Source organism: Seriola lalandi, unplaced genomic scaffold (assembly GCF_002814215.2).
Source record: "Seriola lalandi dorsalis isolate HSWRI2012SDOR001 ecotype SW California unplaced genomic scaffold, Sedor1 jcf7180002054936, whole genome shotgun sequence".
In the NCBI taxonomy this organism is placed as follows: domain Eukaryota; kingdom Metazoa; phylum Chordata; class Actinopteri; order Carangiformes; family Carangidae; genus Seriola; species Seriola lalandi.
This window is the reverse complement of record NW_019525488.1, coordinates 533,460-544,949: the sequence shown is the minus strand read 5'-3', so window position 1 is coordinate 544,949 and position 11,490 is coordinate 533,460. Positions and strand designations below refer to the sequence as shown.

The window sequence follows — 11,490 nt, the reverse complement described above, 5'->3', positions numbered from 1 at the left end:
CTTCTATATTAATACTGTGAAAGTATCAAAGCCTCAGTCCACAGAGAAATGCACACAGCCTGTATTCAGAAACTGAGCCTTAAAACCAGCCGTCAGGACTTCTGGAACTTTGTGATGTCACAACAAAGCAGTCACCAAGCCCCGCCCACCTGGACCCACCATCCAAACCTTTACAGGATTTGGTTTCTCTTAGTATTTACAGGAAATCTGCAATATTTTTATTGGATCACTCAGAAAACAGTCAGCCAATCAGAAGAGAAGCTCAGAGCCTCCTCTCTTCTGATTGGCTCACTGACCTGTTGTTACTAGAGCTGCAGAGAGAAGCCTGAGAGAGGAGATGTAAAACTACACTGAGATGATTTTTATATCTTCTGATGGATCAACACTTCAAATAAAACACAGAAGAAGAAGAAAATATAGCGCTTTCACTTCAGTAACGGTGCAGCATTAGTTGTCCCAACAAGCTTTGCCAAAAGGATTTTTATGAGGACATGATGATGAAACAGTATTTCATTATTTCCAGACATATTCGCCTCAGTTTAGATTGCCCACAGTTCCTGCTCATGGCGTGGAGTTTAATTGTCCAATCAGCTGTGATGTGATGGCGTCCAGCCTGTCCTCCCCGTCCTGTCAGCGTGGATGAATGGGTCTGTTTGGTTTGATGTTTCACTGTTTGGAATGCCCATTAAACGGAGGTGCTTAGAGTTCGATGGTGATCGGACCTGACAGCTCCGGGCTCCTCGGTATTACACAGATCTGCACAGTGGAGAGAGGTCCTGCCCCCCCCACCACATGATGGTGCGGGGCAGGCGGCTCATGGTAGCCGTGGTGACGTAAATAGCCCGGCGTTGTCGGCTGGATGAGGGTATAACTCGTCCTTTACTTTTAGAGACACGTCGACACGTTGATGATGGAAATGAATTGATTTATGTTCAGTGAGTCGTGTGACTGGATCTCATTGAAGCCGTGTCACTCTGATGTGTTGTGTGTATTATCTGGTTGGGAAGTTGGTTAAAATAAGTGAAGATAGAAACTTGAATTTAAATGTTATGCCATCGCCAACATATATGACCGTCTCCTCGCACTTGCTGCTCATCCTTTTATTACAGTTTGTTTACATGTCCTGCACTGGGGACAACAGTTTCCCCTCAGCTGTATATTTAATACATTTATATTAAAGAGTTAAATCCCCAAATCTGTGAACTAGCATGTGAATATCAGAGTGTTTCCTTTGAATTTCTTCATCCTCTAGTGTGTTCTTGGCTTGGGCGATATGCCAAAGTACAATGTACAGTAAGTGAAGCAGTTAAATGAGGGTCGGACTCAGCAGCAGGACAGACTCTGCAAAACTGCAAAAAAATAAAAATCATAATATCCTTGTTTTTCAATATTATGAAAAATATTGTATATGGATGGAAATATCATGATATTTGATATTATTGAATATTTAATAATTGCGCCAGTAGAAATCATCAAGCAAACCCCTCCAAACCAGGAAATGAATGGATGAATGAATTACTATAACCCTTAATTGGTGCAGAGATATTTAACTTCACTTTACATTATGAACATAGTGTATTTAAAATGGCATCAGTGATCTGACCATCTAACCATCTTTAACCCTTTTTTCCCTCCAGAATGCTGCCTTTTTATACGGCCTCGGCATGGTTTACTACCATTACAACGCCATTCAGTGGTAAGTGCCTTTTCATCGACCATATTTTCATCTGATGCATGACATGATCCAGTTTCAAAATGACTGTGCGTTTTCTTGTCGATTTGGAAACACGGCGGTTAAATGAAGTTTTGAAATATGCCGACGTTTTGCTTTCTCACCTCGTGGAGGATCGATATCATCGTCTCATCTGTGTGTGTTCAGCTTAGCCTAGCTTAGCACAAAGACTGTAAATAGAGAACTGGCTGGCTTGTATCATTGATGATTCTGTAGGAGACGCGGTTAGAAAGCTTTATTTAGACGTCAGACTATTTCTTTTATCATGTTGAGTTTTCTGTATTTGGACATCTTTATGACTCGTCAGTGTTCATCTGTGTTTCCTACTGATTGAGGATTTATATATTTGTGGGCTCCACCGTGGAGTGGAGTGGAGTGGGGGTGTTGATGTGCAAAGGCGTAAAGATCTTTGTCATCCATTGCATGAGAACTGGGTGCACCACCGCTGCAGACATGTTTTGTGTGGCTTTAATCATCATGTTTTGATAAGGGCAGATCGCATGTTAACTGTTGCACTTACCGAAATGTCCTCAGTTCAACTCTGCTGAGAGAGAGACAGCTTTCCTCTATGTGAAGCTATAGCAGCTGGTCTGTCATTATCAGCCTCCTCCTGCTGCCTTTGTGTCTATCCAGCAACTTTTCTCTGCCTTCGTGAGCTACCACAACAAAACATTACTGAGGTCTGTTTTCTTAGTGTAAGCCAAGCCTTTTAAGATTCAAAACCACAACATTTATTTTACATTTTTCTAACCGGATGACCCCAGTTTCTGCTCTAATGCTGCAAGGAGCTACTCGGCTGATGCGTCTGAATCCCTCAAAGTTTAATATTTGTGGGAACAGCCTGTAAAAAAACAAAAATCCAGGTGTTCAGTCCAGGTGACGTCAGGCTCGGGAGGGATGGACCACATACGGAGCAGAACATCACTGACAGAATCACTTTATTCTCGTGCTGCTTGTAGCTACAGTGGCTAATCTTCACATATTTACAATTAATTATATTAAAAAAACTTTTTTAATATAACTATTTGTATATCACTTTTCTTGACAAAGTTAAAAAGTGCTTTACAGAAAGAAAAAGGGGAATAAACAAACGCATCATAAAACAGAAGTAAATTACATGAAAATATAAATTGTCTGTATCATGGGAAAATAAAACACGACAACATTCATTAAAGCTTTGAGATTAAAGAATGTTTTAAAGCCAGTTATGAAGCTGCCTGTCTGATCTCGACAGGTCGACCAGCGGCTCGAGCAGCAGAGACCCGCCACTGATAAAATATAGTATTCTTAAAATGCAGCTGCTTGATGGATGGGCTTTGGTCGACTCTTCTTGTTGACTGTTTAACTCGTTGTCACGTTGTGTTTCTGGGTGAACGCCATCATCTGTCTCACATGGAAAGAGCTCATATTTGCACCTTTGGAAACCGTCGCTTATTATCGCTCAGTTATACAGTTTAGAGTTTAGGAAACGGACCATTTAGTTTCACTGAGCATCTCATTTCTCAGTTCTGACCTGAGGCACTTCACCTGGACGTGCTGACACCTCCTCCACCTGGTGGCCTTTCTCTTGTTTGTCCGGCCTCTGTTGCTGCCCCTCCGCCTCACCCACGGCCCTGAACGATTCCAGGATTGTTCTGCTGCCAAGTTTGTACGGCCATCTCTGAGGCCCGGGGAATGTGACAGAGGGGGGAAGGGAGGGTGGGTGTCATGTTGGGCTCTGGAGGATGGATTACGTCACCCTGAGCCCGAGGCCCGGAGGAATGCTGAGCTGTCAAACTGTGAATGTTACTTCACAGGGCTGAAGCGGTGCTCGCTCGGCGAGACGCTGGCCCAACTATCCAGTCTGCTCTGTTCTGTTTGTTTCAGCTTCACCCTAACAAAACATTAGTTTACAAATACCATGCGAATGTTAATACGGAGCAAGTGTGGATCATTTATGTTATAACATCTCAAATAGTGCAACAAATGGCAGCAACACAACAGAGCCAAACTGTTGTTTAGTGCCTGATGGATTCGGTCTGATGCCCTTTTCCAAAGCACAGAGTTTTCCTTCATCGGTGGAGTCTGCCTTCTGCTGTGTGTCACAACCTATTCTGCAGAAGAGCTCCAAGTATTCACTGTGAATCCTGCCAGTGAGGGAGGAGAGGGTGAAGCCGAGCTGGAGGGAGGGAGGGAGGGAGGGAGGGACCAGATAAATGAGGAGGAAGAGGGAGGGAGATGGGTCGGAGGGAAAGGGGGCAATGAGTTCAGTCCTGTGTGTGTGTGTGTGTGTGTGTGTGTGTGTGTGTGTGTGTGTGTGGCACCCAGTCAGCAGTGAGCTCAGTGCTCGGCCGCTTCATACAGGAGAAGGGGCTCCATGCTGACATGCAGTTGCCATTGTTGTCATAGCTACACAGTGAGTGAGTTCAGTTGGAAAGTAGTGTTTGTTTTATGTTTTAATTTGCTCTCGTCTCCGTGGACTTGTCTTTTTAATATTGTTAAGAAGGGGGGGGGGGGGCATAGTCCTGGAAAACCTGGAAAACAGATGACCATGTTTCCAGTCATGGAAAATGGGAGAGAAAGTCAAATCTCCTGAAAATGAATGCCGTCATTCTCCTGTTTTTGGCCGATGTCATGTCAGTAAATGGACGATCTTGTATTTTGAAGAGGCTGCTATCGGTTGTTGTTCGTCACACACCGGCTAAATATTTGCTTACTTTGGTAGCATCTTTGTTAGCGCAGCGTCAAACCCAATGCTGCGTCGCTCAGGTAAAACAGACTATAATATGACATGACATGTTTCACTTCTGTAGCGTTAAAGCATTAAAGATGAAGTTCTTGCGATTAATTTGTCATGATTTCATAATTAAGAGATGACTTCATAGATGAGTATAGACTGAGTTTATATGAACATATAAAGGAACATATTGGTGTACGGAGTGATTCCTGTCATCCCTGAAAACGCCCTGGAAAATGATCTGTAGAAAAGAGCGGGAACCCTGTTGCTGCTAAGACGACAGCAGTGTTTGCCGACGATGTGAAGCTGGCCCTCAATAACCCTACACACACACACACACCACACACACACACACACACACACACACACACACACACCACTATTTAGTTCAGCAAATTAAACACAAATTCAGTCTTTTGCTAAAACGTCACTGTTAATTTTCCCTCTCTGTATTGGTCAAAAGCCAGCGGGTCATAAGAGCCACACTTTTAATTAGGCTGTGACAGACATTATTAACAGTTTAACGAGCTGTAAGAGGTGAAATCATTCGGTGACTTTATTTTTTTTCAGACCGTAACGACAGCCCTCACCCACACACTCAGTCAGCTGTAGCTTGTTAATTCCTCCTGGCTCTTAATATGCCCTCTGTTTATAATGGGCCCACAGTGGTTTTATTAAAACAGAAACACAACTCTGGGCGGTACAGTGGAGAGGGAGCTCGTTAGTCGTGGCGTGTAATTGACGGACAGCTGGTCGTCAGAGAACAGGATGTCGAATCTTCCGGTTAAACTTGTTAGCGTGTCGGTATTATTTTTTTTTATATTGTTAAAAGCTTATTATCTTTAAAAGCTCTGAATCAAGACCTCAGGGATTTTGTGAGCTGTGAAGTGAGTGTCCACTCAGACCGGGAAGCTAACATTAGCTCAAGTAGCTAAAGTGCAGAGTCAGTTAAATCAGACGCTGGATCGTATTTCCTCCGACTGACCGGCTTGGATTTGCTTCATGTAAATAATGTAATTGCTCCCAACAACTAATGTGGGACATTTTCAGCTTGTATCGTCTTTAGTTTCTGGGATGTGGAGGCGGGTCGTGGCCCTTATAAACAGGTGCGAATGCTACACGCTTGATATTTTCAGGGATTGTTCTACACTATTCCACGTCTTTAACTTCTATAGTGGTTGACCTACAGCTGTGTGTTAGCCGAGTTATGCCTTGCTGAAAATTGTATCTTCATCTTTTATATTTTTATATATAATACTCATGTTACAGTACTTTCTCTTACAACTAGGTGCATGTCTAAAGAAATAACATTTTCTGATTTATGAGGCATTAAAAATAAAAAATGATTTCACACCTTTATTTCTAGTGCATATTGCCCATGTATGACACAGTCTCCCCTAAAAGCAATAATGGAAAGAGCATGTTTTAATTAGTTAATAAAAATAAAATAAATGAATTAATCAAACTGACATTCTGCAGAAAACAGAAGTAGCGTCTAAAAAAAGAGTTAAAATAAGCTCGACATTTCCAAGCTCTCATATGTGAGAAAACTCCAGATGTTATTTGATACTTTCCACTTATCATTTATATGCATCTCTGATTATGTCTGTCTTGCATTTAATGCGCTTCATGCAAATGAGTTTGGCTGCAGCTCAGAGGACGGAGGTGAAGCACAGAACAAACACCAAACAGTCTGAAAGAGGAAGAGTGAGCACTCTGACATTAACAACGTGATAATAATAATTGATCATACATTTTTTTTTAAAGGCACCTTGAGATGGATAAAAAGATAAAATGCGAGTACAAGGAATAAAATTCAAAATAAATTACAATAAATGTGAGGTCATAAAAATAAATATGATCAAGTGCTGCTGCTGGGGTTAAACAGAGTGGTTAAGTTTGTTTTGAGGTGGGATTTGAAAACGAGAAGAGAATCAATATCACTGACGTCTTGAGTTCCAGTCGAGGGGCGACGAGGCTGAAAGCTCTGAGCCACAGGGCAGGAGGTGGAGAGAGGTTGATGCAGGAGGAAGATCTAAGAGAAGGTGTGCAGATATGACATTAAGGGTTAGGGTTCCTGTTACACAAATATTTCATCTTACGCTTGAATCCCTGACGGGCTTTAAGTCGACGTGGTTGACGCGACAGTGAAAAATCAGCCGTTGTGATGTTTGTTGATCGCTGCTGCACAGCTCTGCTGCAGCAGCGATCTCCCTCTGAAGATGATCTGTCCAACACTTCATGACTGTAAACCCCACGAGCAGCGAGTTAGCTCGATCAGCCGTGTCCAGAACACGTCGCCACGTTTCAACGAAACGCTGTGGATCCTCCACCAGACTCGCTCTGAGGTCTCTACAACATCCTGCCGACTGCAGCTGAGTGTGAAATGACAAAAGCCCTGAAATATTTGGTCTGTGGTCGGCCGCTGCGTTTGCACCTGCTGCCACCACACGAAAAATGAAAAAAACCTTTCAACATTTGACTTGAATGCATCTCAAACCTCCTGCAAGTCCTTCAGAACTTGGATTTGAATCCGTCTGCGATGCCTTGTGTTTGGATCTGATGTAGTAACGGTCACACCTACGTTATCACCACATTATCAGTGTTCAAGCATTGAGTCATATCATATTTAACTTTGTCAATATTCCCCAGCTCTGATTTAAAGTCACTTAAACTGGTCGCAGTGGAACTTGTGTTGAACTTGTGTTGAACTTTGTGTTGTTGTGTCTCTCTTTCCAGGGCAATCAAGGCGTTCCAGGAGGTGCTTTACATCGACCCCAGCTTCTCCAGAGCTAAAGAGATTCATCTGAGGCTGGGACTCATGTTTAAAGTCAACACGGACTACGAGTCGAGCTTAAAGGTACATTTCAAACGGTCTCGCACTGAGAGGTGGAATAAGAAATGTCACTCAGGGCCTGATACTGGGGTACGCTTCATATAAAATGGGTTTCACCTGCAGCACCAGATGGCATCTTTTAATAGGATTCATTTTAATTAGAATCTTCACTGCAGAAGGAAACTGTCAAGTTAAATATACACTAAGGAAACAAAGTGGGAACAGAGATATTATGGGATATTATAGTAAATATTGTTTAATGTTTAGATAATGTATGTAATTATATAATAATCATACTTGTTGTAAAGTAACAGATGCTGCGATTAGGTAATTTAATTGATCAGCATCATTTTAGAGCAAAAATCTCATATTTTTTGGATCCAGCTTCAACAATGTGAAGATGTTTTCTTTGTCTTCGTCATACATGAGAGGGAAACTGATGAAGATCTTTGGGTTTTGGGTCGTTGCCCTGACAACACACGGCTCGTCACACATTTGAAGACGTGATCATGTGATGTAGGAAATCATATTATAAATATTCGTGTGACTCGTCAGTGATGATGACAGTCAGACCTGTCCCGGTCTCTTCACGCCGCCCTGTGCGTTTCATCCGGTGAACGATGACGTGAACAGAGAAGAATCTTTTTTCCGGTCGAGCCGCTCCGCTCTGAAATCCTGAGCACAGTCATCGGACCCTCCTCCTGCCTAAATAGACTTCGGCTCACCGGTCGTCAGATTAACAAAAGGCTGGTGGATCATCTGTCCCGTCTGTCTGAGTGCGAGCAGCTCCGCTGTCTCCCAACACCTGTGACACTGTCTGACTGCAGCCTATGGATCTATTGTTCTGAGGGTCCTGGTTCGCTTTAGGGACAGACCGCTATCTGATCCCGGGCTTTGTCCTGCTCCAGACATCCTGTCACAGCGCTGCGCATCATGCATGTTAATGCGTCAGTATATAACAGAATCTTGTTTTACATTTAAACTCGGAGGCTTTGTTTTTCCTCCATGCCGGCGCCAGTCGGAGCGGCAGCCATATTGTTTTCAGGTCGTCCGTCTCGTTCTCGTGGACACGATATCTCAGTCACACCTCGACGGAACTTTGTCAAATTTGGTACAAACGTTCACTTGGACTCAAAGATGAACTGATTTGAATTCGGTGGTCAAAGGTCAAAGGTCAAGGTCACTGACCTCACAAAAGACAGTTATGGCCTCGTGAACATGATATCTCAGTAACACTTTGAGGAATATCCTCAAATTTGGTGAAAACATTCGCCTGGACTCAAGGACAATGATTACACTTTGGTGGCTAAAGGTCAAAGGTCAGAATGAGCTCACAAAACGTGATTTTGGCCTTGTGAACGCGATATCTGGAGAACTCCTCAAGGTAGTCCCTTCACATTTGGTACAAACCTTCACTTGGACTCAAAGAAGAACTGATTTGATTCTTATGACAAACTTTCACACAAATGGTTCATTTTTTTTCTATGACTATGAAATAAATGAAACGAGTCTGAGTGGCGGAGGGATACGACCACGAGGAGGAGAATCTAGTTGTGAACGGATCAGTTCCTGTTATTCCTGTATTTCTCATATCACTTCAGAGGAGTAATTATTATAATTGCTGTTATTATTATTATAATAATTGTGGTTGAATCAGCACCTGACAGACTGTGAACGTTGTAAAGGTGAAGTGTAGTAGCGCGGTGTCGTCGTACGAGATGAAGCACAACCGTGTGCGCTGATGCTGGAGGTGGTTCAGTATTGAGCTGTGTGACTGCACGTGCTGCACGTCCTCACTCTGTCTTGGATGCACCCCTCCCTCTTAGTGCTGGCTTGTCGCCAGCAACACACACACACACACACACACACACACACACACACACACACAGTTGCCCCAGTTATCTACAGGGAGGGGTGTGCGCACGTTTAGAGGAGCAGGGATTGAATCAAGGTAGGAGAGCGAGGAAAGAGAGAGAAGGGAAATAGAAAGCGACACACAGGAAATTGTTAGAAAATGCTTGGTGCTGGGGGGGGGGTAGAGAAGTGTTTCATGCTGCTTCCTCTTCATTCATCCTCTTCCTCTTCATTCATCCTCTTCCTCATGGACCACACTGGGTAGAGGAAGAGACTGAGAGGCGGCAGGTGATGGAGGAATGAGACGTCGGCCATTTCTGAGAATATATTGTAACCTCGTTACGAGCCAGCCGTCGCAGTCGTGCGTGTAACTGCATCTTCACACTCACGCCAACTTAACTCCATCAGTGGCTGCTGATTTTAGCTAATGAGAGAGTGTATGAGTGTGTTCACGCACTGTGTGTTGGTAAGGTGATGAGTTGGCTGTTGTCTGTGCAGCCATAGAGGAGAGCTTTGAGCTGAGAAAGGAGGTGAGATAGAGGGAGGGGGGGGTGTGTGTGCCTGCCTGTTCCAGCTTTGAGGTATTGTGTGTCATCTCTCTGCACTCTCCACTGCAGCCGTCTGCTGAATAGTAATCAGTGACACCAGGATAGAAGAGGGGGAGGGAGGGGGGAGTGAGAGAGGGAGAGAGAGAGAGAGAGAGAGAGGAAGGAGAGTCATGGGGAGGGAGGTGGAATGCCAAGCTGACAATCCTGCTGCATTATCTGCCTGCTGGTAGAGCAAGTGTGAAAGAGAAGGAAGGGAAGGAGAGAGGAGACGGAGGCAGAGAGCTACAGGAGGATGCAGCGGGGCTCCGGGAGGAAGAGTGAGGTCTGCCAGCCGTCTAGGTAAACGCTGCGTTCGAGTGCGTTAGGACATCTGGCAGTGACGAGTGTGTGTGTGTGTGTGATGTTTTGTAGCTCATAGCTTTAAAGGGAATTTATTCTTAGAAGACTTGTGTGTGTGTGTGTGTGTGTGTGTGTGTGTGTGTGTGTGTGTGTGTGTGTGTGTGTGTGTGAGAAGCTCCACTGGCCTTGGGTGAAGCATGCAGCCGAAAGCTTCTTGATTGTTATCTGTCTGATATTGACTGTGTGTGTGTGTGTGTGTGTAGCTGCAGCTGAAAGGCTGCACACTCTCATCCTTTAAGTGTGTGTGTGTGTGTGTGTTTTATATCTTGTGCTCCAGCCTTTAAGAAATCTGCCTTTTTAAAGGTTTCATCCTTCCTGTTTCCCTCCACCACAGCTGTTCCACCTCTCTGTGCTAGATCCTTGTTGTTGGGGCAGTTCCTGGTTTCAGCTGTTTGGAGCTGTGTCACTGACCCGAATAAGACGCACAGCTGGTGCCTGTTTAAGTGCATAAACCTGCACTGTAACTGCAACAGCACCTGTCACCTTGAAGCCACCTATGGGTGCCCTAGTGTTCCCTTTGCATGGTGGATACTCATAGTACTCATGACTTTAATAAAGCATGGGGTCAGAATAGTGGTTGCATACATATGTGGAGTAATAGAGCTGTATGGGAAGGGGGGGGGGGGGGGGGGGGGGGGGGGGTCTAGCTGGAAGAGAAGCCCCAGAGAGCTGTCTCTGTGGTTGTGTGATGCATTCATGGTCTGATCTGTTCAATGACCCTGGATGGGGGATCTTGGTTAGTAGTGTGCCACGCCTTGGCAGCCAGGCTAAGCCTCTGCAGACATCTGCCTCCCTCAGCAGCTCTGTCCTCACCTCTCATGGCGGGACAGGATGCTGCTCCACATCCTGGATGTCAGGGTGTCATTTTTTATTTATTTCACTGAGGTGCTTTAGTCGTGTGGTTGGACGGGAGGAAGGCGGGAATGTTGGAGCAAGTTGTGTGTGTGTGATCCAGAGACAAGAATATCTATAGTTCAACCCCCCCATATACACATAACACACACATAACACACACACACACACACCCACACACACACACACACACACACGCACCCCCTCCTCCTGCCACCCGTGTCCTCTCATGTTACGGTCACCAGGGTTCACTCATGGCTCGTGTGGATCTGTCGGGGCTTTTTATTAACACAGTTTTCTTAAAAGCAGCAGATTTAACCACTTTATGTCACTGCAAGGAGGAAGTAGGTGATTTATTCTCCTCATGCAAATCACTTATTGTATCAGTAACATGATCATTCAGACTCTTAATCAACAATCAATTTCTTTTGTTTATGGATTTCCCCTCTTTTTTCTCTCTCTGCAGCATTTTCAGCTGGCTTTGATCGACTCCAATCTCTGCACTTTGTCCAAAGCTGAAAGTAAGTAGTGTTTCTACAATTACCAGAGGGGG

General features: G+C 44.3%; 1 protein-coding gene across 2 annotated transcripts in view; it reads left to right on the top strand.

Annotated features, from left to right (window-relative positions):
* kdm6a (lysine (K)-specific demethylase 6A) overlaps positions 1–11,490 on the top strand; it is a 38,239-nt gene that overhangs the window by 6,831 nt on the left and 19,918 nt on the right. For both annotated transcript variants that reach the window (XM_023393468.2, XM_023393467.2), the window contains exons 5-7: positions 1,638–1,696; positions 7,188–7,308; positions 11,404–11,458. In XM_023393468.2, coding sequence (XP_023249236.1) covers positions 1,638–1,696; positions 7,188–7,308; positions 11,404–11,458 — 235 coding nt within the window. The remainder of the gene's footprint in view (positions 1–1,637; positions 1,697–7,187; positions 7,309–11,403; positions 11,459–11,490) is intronic.